Source organism: Anopheles merus, chromosome X (genome assembly GCF_017562075.2).
Source record: "Anopheles merus strain MAF chromosome X, AmerM5.1, whole genome shotgun sequence".
Classification (NCBI taxonomy): domain Eukaryota; kingdom Metazoa; phylum Arthropoda; class Insecta; order Diptera; family Culicidae; genus Anopheles; species Anopheles merus.
Window position 1 is genome coordinate 2112263 of NC_054081.1, and position 19221 is coordinate 2131483.

The 19221-nt window shown below is 52.3% G+C and overlaps 2 protein-coding genes across 3 annotated transcripts; one reads left to right on the forward strand and one right to left on the reverse strand.

Moving 5' to 3' along the window:
* The first annotated feature begins 1532 nt into the window (after nt 1-1532).
* On the forward strand, nt 1533-10951 carry LOC121596483. 2 transcript variants are annotated; one of them, XM_041921500.1, is made up of 9 exons: nt 1534-2078; nt 2500-2758; nt 3476-3565; nt 4212-4359; nt 4435-4539; nt 5758-8115; nt 9178-9392; nt 9471-9602; nt 9688-10951. In XM_041921500.1, exons 1-9 carry the CDS (start codon nt 1957-1959, stop codon nt 9838-9840), a joined length of 3582 nt encoding a protein of 1193 aa, XP_041777434.1. In that variant the 5' UTR covers nt 1534-1956; the 3' UTR covers nt 9841-10951. The 2 variants fall into 2 exon arrangements, with proteins under 2 accessions (XP_041777442.1, XP_041777434.1); XM_041921508.1 differs by lacking the exon at nt 3476-3565 and having other exon boundaries at nt 1533-2078.
* An 894-nt stretch (nt 10952-11845) lies between these two features.
* LOC121596494 (beta-mannosidase) lies at nt 11846-17871 on the reverse strand. Its single transcript, XM_041921522.1, has 7 exons — nt 17025-17871; nt 16806-16955; nt 15496-15632; nt 15043-15419; nt 14581-14972; nt 14030-14503; nt 11846-13545 (listed from the first exon to the last, which is right to left on the reverse strand). Exons 1-7 carry the CDS (start codon nt 17158-17160, stop codon nt 12431-12433), a joined length of 2781 nt encoding a protein of 926 aa, XP_041777456.1. The 5' UTR covers nt 17161-17871; the 3' UTR covers nt 11846-12430.
* Between the last annotated feature and the right edge of the window lie 1350 nt (nt 17872-19221).

The window sequence follows — 19221 nt, forward strand, 5'->3', positions numbered from 1 at the left end:
AATCGCAATCGTGCGTTTACGCTGTCCGGTTCAAGTGTTCTTTGCGACTGTCAGCCGTTTCGACACGGCGGGGCGAAAAGTGAGGCGAAACGTGATGGAATGTGTTTTTTTTCTAACGGCTTGTTTGTGTGCGTGTGTGTGTGAGTGCGTGTTGCAAGGTGCATTAGTGGGATCAGGTGGTGGAAGGAGATGAGAAGCACTTTTGGTGGGTCACCATATTTAAGGTACCTGTTCCTTTAAGGTACCTGGTCCACGAGATGCGCGAGACTTCTTAAAGGCGGATTCGGAGATATGCGGTTTTCTTCATTTGACAGTTCTTACTAGTGATGTGCGCTCAGGAGCGCACCCACGACTCCGATCCAACTCCCATTATTGCTAGTACGATTCTCTAGATCCGGAAAAATATGAACCACTAGTTTCGCCCGGAATCGGAGTCGCCCGGACGACTCCAGACGACTCCGGATGACTCCGAATCCGATAGACTTCGGGCGACTCTGGACGACTCCGGATAACTCTGACTTCGAACGACTTCAGGCGAATAAGAACGACTCTGGGCGGTTCCGGACGATACCGACTCCAATAGACTCCGGATGACTCCAACTCCGAGCGACTCCCGACGATTCCAGACGACTCTGGGCGATTCCAGACACCTCCGATAGACTCCGGGCGACTCTGGGCGATTCTGGATGACTCCAACTCCGAAACGACTCCGGACGACTCTGGACGACTCCGGACAACTCCAGACGACTCCGGATGACTCCGAATCCGATAGACTTCGGGCGACTCTAGGTGACTCCGGACAAGTCCGGACGACCCCAACTCCGAATAACTCCGGATGATTCCGACTTCAATAGACTTCGACCGACTCTGGACGACTCTGGAAGACTCCGGATAACTCTGACTCCGAACGACTCTCGACGATTCCAGACGACTCTGGGCGATTACAGACATCTCCGATAGACTCCGGGCGACTCTGGGCGATTCTGGATGATTCCAACTCCGAAACGACTCCGGACGACTCTGGACGACTCCGGACGACTCTGGGCGATTCCGGACGACTGCGACTCTGATAGATTATAGAGTCGGTTCCGAAATTATCCGAGTCGGATCTGAGCCTGATCGTGCTAAAGCATTGACGGTTTGGCAAATAGAAAGTGTCAACAAACATTGCTGTGGAAGATTTGTTGGGTCGTCTAGAAGCAGTGTTTCGCAGAAATGCAAGATACTCGGTATTTTACGGCCGTTTCGGTCCCCATCAGTAGCGTTTCTTGGGGACTGCCTGTAAAATTATTTTTTCATTCTATACTGAAATATCTGTGTTAAATTTACATCTAAATGTTAAATTATAACTCGCAAAGCCCAGAGTAAGTTTAACAATTATATTTAGCTTAAAGCATGTGGTAGATAATGTACATGGCCAAGAGAAAAAAAAAATCACGCAAATAATAGTTTGAATCCTCGGTGACCTTATGTCAAGTGACGAATTGTCAAAAATGCTCGGTATTCCCCCACCTGACCTACTTAATGCACCTTGGTGTGTTGTGATCTGAGGTGGGCGAAATAGTTGGGCTGTCAAAAAATCTGTGTGTGTTGAAAATTTTTCGACTACGGCTACGGCCCCTTGATGGCTGGCCCTGCTGCGCTGCAAAGAAGCACCCACAGTGAAAAGCGGACGGCAACACAGCAGCAGCAGCAGCAGCAGCCCTCCGGAAGGTGAACGCGGGGTTGTCCCACCGCGAACTCCCCATTCACCGAATCCTCTCGCCATCCCCGCCCGAAAGCGCACGGAACACCAGCAGCAGGTGAGGGCATCCAGACGGCTATCTCCCTGCGCTGTTCACCAGCGAGCAGCATCATCATCACCATCGCCGTCGGGTGTCGAGCGGCGGGTACGCGGGGCACGAGCGGACGGAAGGGAGGCGCCGCGTTTCGGCCCGTCCCTGCGCTGCTGCAGCGATGGCCAGTGGAAGCGAGAGCTCGGACGAGTTCTACGATGCACTGGATGACAGCGTGCTGGCGAAATCGTCTACCGAAGGGGGTGGCGCGGGAGGAGGAGAAGGGGCAGGAGGTGCTAGCAGGTATGAAAACAAATTTGCCCTTTCACAATCTGCGGGGAGAAAAGCACGGTCTGTTCCCGAGTTGCGCGGTTCTTGGTTCTACGCGGTTTACTAAATGTGACAGCTTGCGTGTCAAATCAGTACAAATTGCACGAATAATGCTCAATTGCAAAATGATTTACTTTTTTGTCCAAATGCTTAGAGCCGCTTAGAAATCATAAATATCCTTATGGTCTACATTCCCATTGATTAAATGTATTTTGGCTGCAAAACGTAACTTTCAACTTACGCGGATATCTCGGGAACCGACTCGTAGTAGAAAGAAGGACGGAGGGAGAATGTGATGCAGGGTGGGGCACTGCACCTGCATTCCGTTCTGCTTACTGTTGTTATTATCGTTGTTTTTTTATTCTTCCTTCTTTCTGCCTTCACCGTGTGACAGAAGGCGTACCGAGCACCCATCGACCGGGGCGGGTCACTCCGGTGCGCCTGTAGCAAGCGGCCACCATGCGTCGGCGGCGCCGCACACGACGGACGCGCTGACGCAGCGGCACCCGGCCGCCCAGCAGGACCGGATTGGCGCGATGGGCGAGAGCAGTGCCTTCGCCGCCACCAAGAGGAGTCACCCCAAACCGACCGGTGGGCCGTTGGGTGGCCCGTCCGCTGCCTTCGCCGAACAGCCCTTCAAGGAACCGAAATCGGTAAGTAGTGTGGCAGTAGCGATGGGACACTACCGCCACCGGTACTGGGCGTTTTTGGGTTTGTTTATGGTCGTCAACGTTGTCCCTTGCTGTTGTGTTTTGTTTGCTTCTTCTGTTCTGTTTGTTTATTTTGTGCCGTTACCGTATTACATATCCGTTAATTGTCCATCGTTCGAACAAGCATGAGCATCAGTTACGTATTAATGCATTTTTCTTATAAAGTAAACCATCCGTTAGCGCGTAGCAATTGGCAGAACTAGCTCTCTCTCTATCTCTTTTTATCTAACATCCATTAGAAAGGCTACATCCTTTCTTCTTTAAAAAAACACTGCTAGCGAGGTCGTGCCAAGCCGGTTGTAACGCATCGCAGGCACAAGGAAGTAAACGAACATCCGAAAGGAGGGTTTGCAACGACCCACGAACGACCCTCAACAGCCATGTGCCAGGAACAATCGCACCGGAATCAACGACAATCAACCAAAACCACCGTCAGCAATCAAACAAACGGCCAGCAACTTCTGCCAGTACTTATGCTCGCTTATGCTCGGTTTACAAGTTGTTTTTTTCTTTGTGCGTTTGGTGTACTAATATCAATTATATTCGCTCGCCATTTCTATATTGACTTTTACATTCTCTCTTCTTCTCGCGCTGTTAGTTATCCGTTACCGTTTCTATTTGTTTTCTTCCGTTTTTTTTTCACCCCCTCTTTTACCGTAGCTTCGTAGTCAGCGATTTCACGAGTTGCGCCAAAGCATGCAAAACGACGAAGACGAGAATCCGGGCAATATACTGACACCTGACTCGCAGGTATTATTAATAACGCAGACACACCCTGTACCCCGCCGCACCCCTTCCCCAAGGCACCCAAAAACACACACATGCACAGCCGGCTGGTTCTGGAGACGAGCAGCCCAGCACCGTGTCGGGAAGGGCCCATCCGCGGTCCATCCGAGCTACCAAAAGCAATGCAATTCAAAAAACAATCTCTCCACTTTGCTGGGAAACCGTTTGTTTAATGCTTTGTTGTAACATTAAACTGGCTTTATCGTATTTTTTTTTTGGGGTTGGGGGTTTCTTTTTTGTTGCTCTCTTCGATCCAATTCGGAACTGTAGAGTGGAGGTTTTTTTGTTGCAAATTCTCCTTAGCATTAATCTTTATTGTTTAAGGTTCTATCCATTTTGTATTCTACTCTTTGTGTTTCTTTGTTTACTAATTTGAATAACAAACTTAAGTAGAGAGCGTTGAAGAAGCAGTAGTGTGTTGAATGCCTTTAGTTAGTTTACGTTTTCTATCTACTCGTAAAATCGCAAAATCTCGTCTACTTGTTCCTCACTATCTCTAACTCGTTTTGGGGTTGATTTTGGTCCCATGCACCACCAGCTCCCCCTCAAACACTAACGACAACGCTCTGGCGGGCGCTTTATTTTTGTTCGTTTGTTCGGAACATTGCAGAACAGCTCCGTCGAGGGCATGTACGTGTCGACGGGCCGTTCGAACTACCCGTTTCGCGTGATTGAGAGCGACGTCGCCAGCATCCACAGCATTTCCTCGCTCGGGATAGTCGGCCGCATCATGGCCGGTGGCAGCATCGATACGTTCGGTAAGTACGATTACGTACCGTCCGCTTTGTCGCTGAATGCTAACGTCGTTTTTGATTTGTCCTTTTTTTTTGCAGCACACAGCGCCGGTTCGTCCAGCGTGAAGCAGGTGGCGGTACCGGGGAAACAGCAGCCACCGAGCAAAAAGGGTACCAGTGGAACCGGTGGCCAGATACCGGCAGGTGTGTATTGGAAGCGGCAGCAGGAAGCTGTCCATTTTCCTGCGGGCCTTTTTTTTGCTATTACGAAATGCCCAAACATAGGCAAAATATTAACTTTTTCATAAGATGCAGTCGTTGCGACTACGTTTTGACCTCTTTTGTACCCATGTTTATCGATCAAAATGCAACTTTTGACTGCGTTTAACAATCTCTGGCTCCTGAAACAATGAGTTCCAAAACCAGTCAACTTACAGGACAAACAAAGCCATTTTACGGTGTGTGCTGCATATTTTATCACGCTCGTAATTTAGTTATTTTGTAATGGAACGTAACGATTTTCATAAAGCTGCTGAAATAACTTGCAAGTTTATCACGATTTACACTAGAGTCAAATAATATTGACTTACAGACAAAAATTGGTGCCTTGGAGGCAAACATTGATGCACACTGTCAAAAATGTAATCAACTTCTTCTTCTTCTTTGGCTCAACAACCGATGCCGGTCAAGGCCTACCAACCCACTTGTGGGGTTGGCTTTCAGTGACTTATTGATTTCCCCCCATAGCAGGATAGTCAGTCCTACGTATGGCGGCACGGTCTATTTGGGGCTTGAACCCATGACGGCCATGTTATTAAGTCGTACGAGTTGACGACTGTACCATGAGACCGGTAATCAACTTAGAACGAAATATTAGCGACAAGCGACTGTTGAATACATTTTTACCCCATTTGACCATTGCTTAGGTTTAGTGTAAATCAGTAAATCACCCCCTTGCCACGAGGAAAACCACACATACCAAGCGCTTTTGGGATTCAGTCGAAGCCGTAATAATGTGAATTCAAATAAATAAGGATAGTCAGTCCTACGTATGGGGGCACGGTCCATTTGGGGCTTGATGCTATGACAGGCATGTTATTAAGTCGTACGAGTTGACGACTGCACCACCAGACCGGTAGTCAACTTAAACGTCTTAACGGCTATACGGCTTAAACGTCTACTAAAACATAAAATCTTATAATTTTAAAATTGGTTGCAAACAAAACTCATCCTCAGGCTTATCGTACATGGGCAACTAAAAAAAAGGCTATTAACATGTTCACCTTAATCGCTTTCCTATCACAATTGAACGTTATCAGGGCGAGGCCCGTGTCTCTCCTTTGTCCGCGCTCGATTGAGATCGATGGTACACACATGCTAAGTGTTTTCCTTCTCCTTCTCCAATCCACCACTTCATTCCAGCGAATTCTGACGTTATCAGCAGCACAAAGAACGCGGCCCAGTCGAAAGCCACCGATGCAACGTTCGCCGTCCCCGTCACCGCGCCCAGCACCACCGACGCCGGTGCGGTCGTGCACGAGCGCCCCGTGGCGCCGCCGCGCCGCAAGAAGAAGGCGCGCAAACTCTCCAGCAGCTCGTCCGAGCAGTTTAACATGAACGAAGGCCTTACGCTACCACCGGCGGACAGCTCGTCGAGCGAGCTGCTGATGGTGAAGATACCGCCACCGGCCAGCCAGTGCGACAGTGGTGCCGGTCCGGGCACCGTTGCCCTCGCCGCCGTCGCAACGGCCAAGCATGCTGGCGGCGGCAGCAGCACCGGCAGCAATGGGGTGAGCAGCGCCAGCAGTGCGGACGTTACCACGACCGGCGGTGACAGTAACAGCGGCCAGACGCTTCCGTCGCCCGCCACGCTCGAGTCGATTACGCGCGAAATCGAAAACTCGTTCGAGGAGGCGGCAACCGCAGTGGCGAACGGTGCCGGCGTCCCGTCCGCCCTCACGAACGGGGGCAATGGGGCGAGCACGGGTGGCACCGGCAGTGTCGGCGGTGCCGGTTCGCTTACCCGCATGACGCTCGGCGGCAGCCAGACCAAGTGCAGCCATATCAGCCCGACCGGCAGCCTGAAGAGCGTGTCCGGCCCGTCGTCCCACGTCAGCTGGACGGACAACGCGCAGGGGCTGAACATCTACAAGGCGACCAAGGGCCAGTACGTGGTGAAGCCGACCGACGGTGCGTTCAACAAGGCGGAGGGGCCGTCGCGGGACGAGATCGCGCGGGTCGAGCGGATCCGGCGCGAGTTCTTCCGCAACGTGGGCAGCAGCGGCATCGGGATGGTGAGCGGTGGCATCGGCAGCATGGGCATCGGCGGCGGCACGGGCAGCGTCGGCACGGGTGTGCCGGGGCTCGGGGTCGGCGGGATGGGCAGCCATCGGAAGAACTACTCCATCACCGGCACGAACAGCCTCGAGGGCGGCATGCGGCACGGGAGCCTCGCGGCCAAGCAGCTGCAGCTGCGCGAGCGCCGCAAGTCGGCCGGCGACGAGGAACAGTTCAAGCAGATGAACATGTACGTCCGGACGCGCACCAACTCGGGCAAGCAGCTGACCGACATGGAGATACTCGAGCAGGTGCCGGTGAAAAACCTCGACACCGGGGAAAACTTCCCCCTCTCGGCGGTGGAGGAGAAGCTGCCCCAGTGCATCAATCCGCTCTCGCTGCACATCATGCGCCTGACCAGCCACATCCCGGAGACGGACGAGGAGTCGGTCGGCCCGCAGCCCGACTCGGACTCGATACAGCTGCCCGGCTACGAGGAGGAGCTCGAGTCGGAGGGGCTCGAGGGCGGCCGGCTGAAGCGGCGGACCGCCCGGCTGAAGCGGTTCTTCCGCACCACCGCGAAGAAGACGGTCAGCAAGGCGAAATCGATCGCGTCGGAGGTGTCGCACGCCCGGCACAAGGAGGACGTGGCGGACATACAGGACGTGGGCAACCCGGAGCAGAACATCAAGATCAAGGCGTCCAGCACGAACAAGGGCCCGTACGACTTTGCCAAGCTGCAGCACGTCCAGGACCTGTCCGGCGAGCACACGGTCGCCGTCTGGTGCATGAAGTTTAGCAGCTGCGGCCGGCTGCTGGCGACGGCCGGCCAGGACCGCGTCCTCTGCATCTGGGTGCTGAAGGACGCGTACCCGTTCTTTCAAACGATGCGCACCAAGTACAACGCGGACCAGAAAGCGTCCCCGACGCCGTCGGAGGAGGCGCTGAACGCGTCGATGATCGCGTCGCCGGCGGACGAATCGCTCACCTCGGTGCAGTCGGACGAGTCGGTCTCGTCGCCCGGCCCGTTCATGCCGCGCTCGTTCTGCACCTACACCGGCCACACGTCCGACCTGCTCGACGTGTCCTGGTCGAAGAACTACTTCATCCTGTCGAGCTCGATGGACAAAACGGTGCGGCTGTGGCACATCTCGCGCCGCGAGTGTCTCTGCTGCTTTCAGCACATCGACTTCGTGACGGCGATCGCGTTCCATCCGCGGGACGATCGCTACTTCCTGAGCGGCAGCCTGGACGGCAAGCTGCGCCTGTGGAACATCCCGGAGAAGAAGGTCGCGCTCTGGAACGAGGTGGACGGGCAGACGAAGCTCATAACGGCGGCCAACTTCTGCGCGAACGGCAAGTTTGCGGTGGTGGGCACGTACGACGGGCGCTGCATTTTCTACAACACGGACCAGCTGAAGTACCACACGCAGATACACGTCCGCTCGACCCGCGGGCGGAATGCGATCGGCCGGAAGATTAGCGGTATCGAACCGATGCCAGGTAAAGGTTGGGCCAGTCGCGAACTGGGGAATAATTAATCTGCACCAATGCAATCGTCATCACTCATCACTCATTTAGCGTGATTTAGCTAATGATGAAAAACATGAAGTTTTCGTCGGAACCTATTCCGACTAGCTCCAAAGTTTTCTGGAATCGATTCCGGATTTGGCTCCAGAAGTGGTTACGGAATCGGCTCAAGAATCAGCTCCGAAATTAAAATCGGTTCCGGAGTCGGAATTGGCTCAGAAATCAGAATCAGCTTCGTAATCGAAGTCAGTTTCGGCATCTCCACAAGAATAGGCGTTTCGGGTCTAATGATACGTGTTGATAGTCTCAAAGAATCAAATTTTTCTTGTAACCGATCCATTCTCATGGAGATTCCCGGATTGATTTCGCTTCTGCAACTTCTTATTTTAATTCTCATTCCGGAGCTAATTCCGATTCTGGAGTCAATTCTGATTCGGTTATCGGAGAAAATTGCGATTCCCAGATCGATTCCGATTCCACTTCTGGGATCAGTTCCGTATTCAACTCCGGAATCGGATCGGAAATCGGAATCGGCTCCGGCATCGGAATCGATTTCAGCATCGGTATCGATTCCAGCATCGGAATCGGCTCCGGAATTGATTCCGAACACGGGGAATAGGAATCGGGTAGGTCCCACCACTAGATTTAATTATCCAAAATTATTCGTTCGAGTTTAAGAACTCAGAATTAGAGAGTGCTCATTCGGGAGTGATTTAGCTCTCTGTACCAACTAGCAACTCACTGACTGCGAGGTAAATCACTCGTGAGTAATGAGTTTAATCACAGTAAATGAGTTGCTCTAATCTGCATGGACAGTTGATTCGCAAATGAGTTGAAAACAAAACTACAACCTTTTGGTGTTTTAATTTACTCGTTCTGAGTCATTGAGTACATCACTGGACTGTTCGTTCTTGTTCAATGCACCATCAAATCAAATCAGTGCCATATCTCACTGCACGGTGTAGCAATCCGTTTGCACTGGCCCATAGCGAACAACCCTTTCCATCCCTGCCTAACTTGCCATCCCATTTCCAGGCGAGGACAAAATTCTGGTCACCTCCAACGACAGCCGCATCCGGCTGTACGATCTGCGGGACCTGAACCTGAGCTGCAAGTACAAGGGCTACCTGAACTCGTCCTCCCAGATCAAGGCGTCGTTCAGCCACGACGGCAAGTACATCATATCCGGCTCGGAGAACCAGTGCATCTACATCTGGAAGACGCAGCACGAGTACGCTAAGCTCAGCTCGGTAAGAAACTGGTCGATGAAGAGTCAAGCAAATGACGAAGATGGGACCGTTAATTATTCGAAACATGGTCGGTTACAGGTTCGGCGCGATCGAAGCGACTTCTGGGAAGGCATCAAGGCGCACAACGCGACCGTCACGTGTGCAATCTTCGCACCGAAGCCGGAGGCAATCATCATGCTCGATCCGGACGAAACGGCGAGCAACAGCGAGGTAAGCAAGAGTGGTGTGGTTGTGTCGTAGTATCGTCTAAGCGAAATCCAATTTCCTGTGTATCTGTGTGTGTGTGTTTTTTCAGATCTCCCTTAACCAATCGTTCGTGGAGCAGAGCAAAAAGGCGTGCCGGGGGTACGTGATGGTGAGTGCCGACTTTAGCGGCTGCATCAAGGTGTTCATCAACAAAACGAAACCGAAACACAGCAGCCTGCCGTACACGGCGATAGCGGACTAAGGCGCCTGGCGGCCCGCGCTGTGTGACGTCATGCTGGGCGAAGAAAGTGTTGGTAGGAACGCGAGGGACGGACAATAGCTAAAACAAAGAAGGAATCCGTGGGCAGCTAGGAAGCAGTAGAAGAAGAAAAAACAAAATTGTGATGTGTAAAGAAGAAGACGAAGAGAAGCAGAGAGAAGGGAAACGGAGAGGGTGCGAAAGGGCAGCGGTGATGAACTGCTAACGCAGCGCGCGCGCGTCTCTTATACAGCCGTTGCGTGTGACCATCGGGACTACTCTACTAGAAGCACGGAACGGAACAACCTGTAACCGTGCCTCCCGTTAGCGGGGGCCGAGTTGTAGGGCAAGGCAAGCTTAGGATCGATACCGAAGATTGACCCGGATGTGACGACGTTTGTGTATGGTATTAGCCTCATCCGTCTCCGGCGAGCGTTCGCGTTCAGGGGTTGCCGCTTTATACTATCCCGCCGCGTTCGCCTTTCCCAACCCCGCGGTTCCATTTCCCCGCTTAACTTTATTTTATATCCACTTTTGTGCGTGTGTACGCTACGTTTCCCGCCAGCAGTCTTTCGATGCATGTTTTCAAAACCCTCGAGACGCGGGAGAAGCTTTAAAAGCGAAGCAAGCAGTTAACTTATTCTTATCATTGTTTGTGCACGTGTGTGTGTGAGAGTTTGTGTATATTGCAACAACAAAACAACAACAACAACAACAACATGTTTAGCGCGTACAGTTTTGTGTGTGCTTTTGCTTTGTGGTCAAGTCAGCTTCCGCACCGCACACATTGTTACCAGCACACATATACTATTGCGGGGCGGTGCCATAGTGTACGACTTAATCACATGCGCCCGTCATGGATTCAAGCCTCATATGGACCGGTTCCCTTCCCCCCCCCCCCCCCCCGTGCGTAAGCAAGGACTGACTTTGACTATCCGGCTGCGTGTGGCACTGTATAGGGCCGGCATGTGCGCGAAGATGAACATTGTGCGACTAGGGAAATGGGGGGAAGCTGCTTGCAGGTTAATAACACCAAATATTTGAAGTAGGATTAGTACGTTTAGATTTTAGGTAAGGCGCAGAGCCGCAAACAGTATGATAGTGTAATGCAAAAGTTACAAAAGAAGAAAAAAAACTAACGCATCAGCAAAATTGAGAGGACAAAAGGGAGTGCAGTGCAGCTGGGGAAAGCTTGAAGCGACGGGAAGACCAAGGGAGTAACAAATGAAACCACTTTAAATGCATCCTTGGATGTGAATTACATTGTTATGTTAATCGTATCTTGTGAAAGCAAAGCCACAACACAAATGGAGAACAACATACACACACATACATGTTATGTTAGGTTTGGCACAAAAAAAGGGCTGGAGGGAAAAGCTAATCTAAGGCGCGGTCCATACTACGAAAGCGCAAGATCCTTATAACAATCACGTAACGTACATTAGTTTGCTTTTTTATTATTATTGTATATTGTTTAAACCAACGCCTTCCTCCCTCTGTCTCTCTTCTCTCTCTCTCTCTCTCTCTTTCTTTCTCTCTCACACACACACTCTCCTTCTCGCCCTTTCTCCCATAGCCGATCGTTGTACATTAGGGTTGTGAACCGCTGCGGAGACGTTATTTGTTTAGGGTATACGTTTACCTTTGTTTTGTTGTTTGTTGCGGTGAAAAATCACCACCACCACCCACCCCCGCCTACCGTCCCCGGTACCGTTGTGCTGCCGAGGGCAGGGGAGAAGAAAAAAGGCGCGGGTGATAATTTATGTTCCAATTAGTGTTTACAACTAACAAAATAACAACACACACACACACACACACACACACGGAGAGAAACACGCGCACACGTGTCCCATTACTAGTCTCGTTTATCGATTGTGACGTTTATTTCTTTTCATTTTATTTCGCCTTTTCCCGACCATCTGCTCCCCATTTTCCACGCGATAGACACACAAGACACAGGCACACATGCCCACACACACCTTTGTTTCCTTTTGTTAGATACCAGAGAGTTTGTATAGATTGAAGGTACCTAGTGCTTTTACGCCGGTATTTGTTTAAAAAACACACACACACACACACACACACTAGTGTATAGTGGCGAGGGTGAGGAGATGCAGGAATCGAAGCGCCGCCGGAAAAAAGGATATAGATTTTTACCTTTCGCAACAAAGCACTGGTTGGCTAGGTCCTAGGACAAGGAGATTGCAAATGGGGAGCTTCAGTTTCTACTCCCCCCCCCCCCCTAAACAGCTTCTTAGCTTCATGGGAGAGGGAGGGATGGTTTGTGTTAAAGGTGCAGCGCAGATTAAAAAAAGGAAAACTAAAACGCGTAGAACAACGGAAGCGGACGGATTTGCAACGGAGCAAAAAGGGGGAAAAGGAAATCACGGAGTTGTAAATTAATGGAAACGAAAACGCATAATTAAATATAAACTTTGTTGGTATGATAGATGTAGTTAATATATATAGAACTGTATGACTTTAATCCCTTCGTTTCGCTTTTGAATGTTGGCAAGCGACCGGTGCACGGCGCGCGAAGGAGGGTGCCTACACGTGGTTGGTACGCAAAGGCAAAACGTTCCGGTCGTTCCGCCTAGCGCACCAGCAGCTCGTTGACCGTCCGTACCGTAATGTCTCTGGCCTGGATTTTGTTCCGGCAGCCCGGATCGACGCACGTCAGCTGCACGGTGCGCACCGGCTGGAACTGCAGGAAGCCGTTGCGCGAAAACTGGCACTGCTTGAGCGTACTGTTCTCCGGCGTCAGCTGCAGGTAGACGAACAGGGCGGGCGCACTGACCGACACCTCCAGGCTGACGCTGGTCAGGTTGCTCTGCTCGCTGCAGACCGCCGACACGACGCTAATGCTCACCGTCGGCTCCACCCGCTGCTCCTGCCGGATGTTTTTCAGCTTGTCCAGCAGGGCAAAGTTTTCCGCGATCGGTTGCGGCGCCGGTTGGCTTGGCTGCCCGTCCGCCGGGTGCAGGTACGCGTACAGCAGCACCAGATGGTCGGCCGGGTGCAGCCCCTGCTTGGCCAGATGCCCGTACACGTCCCACGTGCTCACCAGCTCGACCGTGTTCGCCGGCACGCGGATCCGCTCCTGCCGGATGCGCTCGACCAGCCGGAAGCTACCGTACCGGTGGATGCGCAGCTCCACGTCCCACAGCTGGACGTCGGGCTGGAGCGTGTCGCGCACCGCCACCACCTCCAGCTGCCGGCGCTCATTCACGAACGCGACCAGATGCTCCGGTGCGAAGATGTCGCGCAACCACACGTGCAGCAACTTGAACGTGCCGCCGTACTCGATCGACGACCAGGAGGGCGCGATCCAGACGTCGTTCAGCTGCCAGTAGAGGGCGCCCATCGTGCCGTACTCGACGCGGCGCGCCCGGTACACCTCCGTCTCCGTCTTGACGATCATCGCCTGGGACAGCTGGCTGAGGTAGATCAGCTCGGGCCAGTAGCCATCGGCGGACGGGTCGCGCGGCAGCGGTAGATTCAGCTCGATCATCGTCAGGATGGGCGCGTTGCCGAGCGGGCTGTGCTGCCGGTGGTTGATCAGCTGGGACAGCTCGGCCTGCCGGTAGCTCCGCGCCTCCGGCCAGCTGGTGTACGCGGGAAACGACTGGAAGCCGTACTCGGACACGAACCGTCCGCCCCGGTACTGGGCCGCGTTCCAGCCGTCCAGGAAGTAGTTGTAGTAATGCACTGGAAAGCGGAAATGTAGAGGAGGGCGTCACTCGGCATGTATTCAAGCATCACATGCGAATTGAAGCATGAATCTGAATGTCAAGGCGGACGAATCTCTGAAGATTTGTGATCTTTGAGCATCTAGACGATGATCTTGAAGGGTTTTGAACCTTCAAACTCACAAGAATTTAGGTAAGGTCCTGGGATATTCCAGTATTCACGAGACTTCGTATTCAAGATTCAGATTCAAAGATTCATTCACATATATAAATCTGATCCTAAGGCTAATCTTCAAAATTCTTTGTAATGATCTTCAAGATTCGTGAACCTTGAAAAGGTCATGCATTAAGTGTAAGTTTCTTCGATATTGAAAGGTTCAAGAGTCGCCTGATTTGAGATTCAAATTCAATCAGCCATTTCAAGATTCATTCATATTTATACGCCTGAATCACTTCCATTCTCCAAACCTCACTGTACCTCTGTCTGGTACATCCTTACTCACCGTCGCCGTATCGGGGATCCTGCGGGTTGGTCGCAATGAACCGCTCCTTAAGCGACTGGTCGCCGTTGGACGGCGAAGACAGTAGCACCGTGCGCCAGGGATCGTTCGCCTCCACCGTCGGCAGCACCGTGCGCACGTACAGCTCGACGTACTGCGTGTAGTACGCGGTGTAGTTCGCGTTCGTCTTGTACCAGTTCTGGCGCAGCGCCACCTCGTTCTCGTTGTTTGTCGCCCACACGGCCACGCTCGGGTGGTGCTGGATGCGGCGCACGTTCTGCCGCACCTCCTCCTGCACCGTGCGCAGAAAGTCCGGCTCGCTCGGGTACATCGAGCAGGCGAACATCAGATCGTGCCAGATGAGCAGCCCGAGCTCGTCGGCCAGCCGGTAGAAGTGGTCGCTCTCGTACAGGCCGCCGCCCCACACGCGCAGCATGTTCATGTGGGCGTCCCGGGCCGCGTACAGCAGAAACTTCACTGTTGGAAGTACACCGGTCAATCAATCGGGGCTCCGGCGTCGCATCTACGCGACCTCAAAACACTCAAACACTCACCGTAGTTGCTGTCGTACGAGCGCTCCGGCAGCACGGAGGATGGGATCCAGTTCGAACCCTTCGCAAAGATCGGCACATCGTTGACCTTGAAGTAAAACATCAGCCCATCGGTGGCCCGCTCCTGGCTGAGCTGCACCGTCCGGAACCCGATCCGGATCACCTTCTCCGAGATCATCGTGTCCGGGTTGGGCAGTTTCACGCCATTCACCGCCTCGTCCTCCCACCGGACGTACAGACTATACAGGGTCTGCTTGCCGTACCCGTTCGGCCACCAACGCTCCACCGCATCCCGGGCCACGGATAGCCCGTGCTCGACCAGCAGTTCGCCGTGTTCGTTCGTCTTGTTCATTACCGCCAGCGTTTGGTCAGCCTCGTTCAAAAACGGTACACCGCTGCAAACGGCCAAGGGTAGTCGAGTCAGTGAACCTACCTCGCACGAAACATCGCACCCGCAACACTTACATGATTTTGAACGTGAGCAAACCATTCACCTGAGCGCTGGCCAGTCCCGTCTCGAGGTACACTCGCACTGCTACCGACCACCGTTCACTACCGTTGACCTCCAGCTCGCTGATCACCACCGTCAGGTCGCGGATCAGCGCCGAGCTGTAGTACTCGAGCCGTATCGGCTTCCAGATGCCCATCGACGGGGCGGACAGGCCCCAGTCCCACGCGAAGCTGGCCTGCATCTTGCGGATCAAGTTGACGTGACACTGGCCATGGTACACGTCCGGCGGGCAGGTCGGCACGATCGGTAGCGCACGGTCTTTGGCACGCTCGCGCGCCTCAACCACCGGCGAGCGGAACTGGAGCCGCAGCTCGTGCGTGTCTCCATCACACTAGCGACGAGATGAGAGAGGAACTTGTTAATGCTGTGGCTGAGGTGAGTGAGTGCCGTCGCGCGCCGTCCCTTACCAGGTGCTTCACGTCGTACCGGTACCGGACGAACATGTTCTCGGTGGACCCTAGCAGCTGCTCGCCCAGGGATACGCTAGCGAACGTGTCTACGCCGTGAAACGTCAGCAACACATACTTATAGTCCTCTGCTAGACCTGTGGCGGTTTAGGAAGTAGATTGGTTAGACTAGTGTCTGAGATTGCACTTCAATCCCCTGACGACAGTCGAGGAATGGGAGGCTCAACATCACACGCCCGATGAGCCAGGATTTATTAGATGTAGTCTGATATTGGAGACTGAGCATTCTCGTAAGGGGACTTACGAGGGGACATGTTGGCCTGTACAGGCTTTCAAGACTTAATTCATTACCACGCAGCCGGATAGTCAATCCTTGCTACGGGGGGACGATCCATTCTAGGCTTACACTCATGACGGGCATGTTATTGAGTCGTTCGAGTTGAATACTGTACCACGGGAATGCCCCTGATTGGTTGTAGCCGGTAAAAATAGCTACATTAAAACGTGGATCAGAGGACTCAGCGAGAACTCAGAGGATCCAAACAAACTCGCTAGCGAAGTTTCTATATTATCCAGATATAAGCTGAAATTATTATTCGAAGTTGTTGACTTTAACGTTATTGTTTTGATTTAGACATGAGGATACTCACTCACAGATACAGATACAGATTCACAGCCCTATTGAGTGATTAAAATCATCCAATCGCTCTGGGAATAGAATCTCAACCGAGTGATACGATATTCGGTCCAGAAGGTGAATGATTGGAACTTCAATTTGTCTCATATTCGGCATTTGGATTGAGTGATTTGGATGAAAAAAGAGTGTAGATGAGACGTCCTCTACAGTTAGTGAGCCGAATCCGAAATGTTCCATGTACAGTAAACTGTTCGTGTTGATTCAAACGTTGATTTTAAACGGTACGGCAACAAACTGACTGATAACCTCGATGTTAGCTGGTAGCGTCACGGGCATAACAAAACAACAGTTGTACGACTATCAAAATTTAGCTTGAGACATAACAAATTACTTTGTAAATAAACTAAACATAACATTGTAAATAAACGCATCTAGACTTCAGTTGGCTCAACTGTCACCAAAAAAAAGGGACAACTTATCATCTCCATGTTTCAATTGTTCAGCTTCAGATTCTCTTCAACTCTAGGTCTCTCTTGCGTAAGTGTAAGCGACCTCGTTCATCTTCTAGCATACCGAATGTTTGCCTCCTAAAAGGAAGCTCGCTTATCCAGCTTCAGCCCAGCCTGACACAACTGTCCTTTCCTTTTCCTCCCAAAATCCCCCCGAAACTCACACGACAAATTCGTCAGGTAGGTCCAGTCCGTCTCGCCGACCCAGCTCGTGTTCACGTCGTTGTACTCCTCCAGCAGGGACCCGATCACCATGCTCTGCTCCAGCGCCGTGTACACGCCCGAGGGCACAGTTTGGTTCGCTATGACGTACACTGCAACGAACGGTGTGTGTGTGTACGTTTGTTTATCCTGCTCAGTGTGGCGCACTCGTCCCAACTTACCGCCCTTCGTGTCCTGTATCTGCCACAGCAGCTCGAGGTCCAGCTCGGCGGACCGTTTTGAGGTTACGTGCTGGTTCAGCATGATCGTCACCAGCAGCAAGATGACGAACAGGAAGAACTTGAGCGCATCCAGCATTTTTGGGCAGCAAATCGCTCGGCAAACAGGTTTCCCGCGGCTGCTTTCGGCCTTTCACTCGGGGTGCGTGGCCGGCCGTTTGGTTGAATGCGTGTGTTGGTGTGTTTGTGCTAACGCTCGCTCGGGTTCGCACGGGGTCATCCAAAGTGAAGCTCGTTAACGTTGCTCTACGCGCTGGCGGCGACCCCTAGCCGCATCACGCTGTGGTGGTGCACTGCCTCACTTGAATGTAACTGCCTGTGGTATACGCCTACTGCTACTACTGTGCAGCCGACGCTGTGTGTTGGCTTATCATACTCTGTTAGTTTGGTAGCAGCACACTTGATAGGTTAGATGGCCACTCGAAACCGGCAATGAGAGGTTGATAGCGGTACAACGCCTGCACACGCAGATCAATACGCTTGTTCGTTCTGCTGTCGTCCCCGTCCCCGCAGGGGCAGTGCTCTCGGTGCAATTATTTTAACTACACAAACCTCACTTAACTCTGCCACTGGTGTCCGGGTGCGTACGATAGTGTGAGCGGTGCTGTTTCACAAATTGATAATAATCACTCTGCCAAGAGGACAATATGCTGATCTCTCTCAATCAACACACACGCACACACACGCACACACACCGATAAGTGAGAAGAGAAAGTAAAAAGATCGCGACCGCTTGTGACACCGGCGCGTACAAGCTCTCGCGCGCAAAAAGTGAACCGGCGACGAGGTCGAATCGCCATCGACTGGCTTCGCAGGGGCCACGCCGATTCGCGCTCACGTTGCACAAATGTACCCCACACCCCGGTCGGTCCCGTCTTGTATTTCGATACAGCCGAACCGCTCCACCCGCTCCGACCTCTTCCCGGTACGGTGAAATCCCAAAACATCAGCTTGGATCGGTCTGACACCCCTCAACCCCCCCCCCCCTCTCTTCCTTCCTGTTTCACTACCCCCCCCCCCCCCCCCCACTTCCCCCAGAACACTGTTTTCGCCGGCCCGAATGCGACGGATTAATTAGTGAGCCCTAGCCATATCCCACCCAACCCCCAACTCCCCGCTCCGCCCCCTTCCCCTTCGACGACCTTTTTCAGAAATCCGGCCCGGGGTTTGCAGCCCTGCGGGCGCAAAATCTCCTCTTCCACCCACCCAGCCAGGGCAGCATTTCAATGGATTCATGCCCATTTTGTTCGGCGGAAGAGGTCGTGTGTGTGTGTGTGTGTGTAGATAGTGAGTTCCTCTCCCCGTATTGACACCTACGCCCTTGTTTGCTACCAACTACCAGTGGAGGGCGGTCCTGGTAGAGGTGCATTTACAGCAGCAATAGAACAAAAAGAAAACACCCACACAAACACACACACACACACGCACACTGGAGAAACTAATTATCGCCACTGACAATTTCCCACTGCTTTGCGCCGGGGAGCAGATGGGAAGGCGTGAAGGAAGATGGTACCATGGCTCAAGTGCTTTCCAGGCCCGGGACGCGCACCCTCGGAACGCCTCGAACGCCTGATACGGGAGGGGTTCCGATAAGCCGAAGGTAAATATGCCGTTAAATGTTTCATTATCCGCACTAAAACCGGCACCATCGGCCCGTAGAGAAAATTGATTTCCAATACAATACAATTGCTGGAAGATTGCAATGCCAAAGAGCCTGTTGTGGGTGCTAGATGGGGTATAATCAAAGAAATTACAGGTGCATAAATACATCGATCGGTATCGGGGAAGGATGGATAGGTATCGCTTGTCACATATCACATCTCCCTAAGTTTACGGGTAAAACACGTGCAAAGTTATGTTTTGATTAGAGCCTGCCAAGATATTACTAACATATCCACCCGTAGCACGCTTACTAATACAGCTCAGGTCTTGGGGAAGTTTTGGTTTTGTTTTGGAATATTTACAGTACATACATCTAGTCTAGACAGAAGTTTCTTTCCGAGCGCCGTAATGTAAGCGTATCGTCTACCATACACCCTTCCCCAAATTGTTCGAACGTTTGACCCAGGATCTGAACGGGCGACAGCAATATAATAACCTCCATTGGAAACCCACACAGGGTACAGTGCATCGAGTGTAT

Coding starts and splice junctions, on each gene's coding strand:
- LOC121596494 (XM_041921522.1), bottom strand. CDS start 17,160: ATGCTGGATGCGCTCAAGTTCTTCCTGTTCGTCATCTTGCTGCTGGTG. Junction 15,420..15,495: donor GGTACGACGTGAAGCACCTG/GTAAGGGACGGC, acceptor TCTCGTCGCTAG/TGTGATGGAGACACGCACGA. Junction 14,973..15,042: donor TTGCTCACGTTCAAAATCAT/GTAAGTGTTGCG, acceptor GGCCGTTTGCAG/CGGTGTACCGTTTTTGAACG.
- LOC121596483 (XM_041921500.1), top strand. CDS start 1,957: ATGGCCAGTGGAAGCGAGAGCTCGGACGAGTTCTACGATGCACTGGAT. Junction 2,079..2,499: donor GGGGCAGGAGGTGCTAGCAG/GTATGAAAACAA, acceptor ACCGTGTGACAG/AAGGCGTACCGAGCACCCAT. Junction 9,393..9,470: donor AGTACGCTAAGCTCAGCTCG/GTAAGAAACTGG, acceptor GGTCGGTTACAG/GTTCGGCGCGATCGAAGCGA.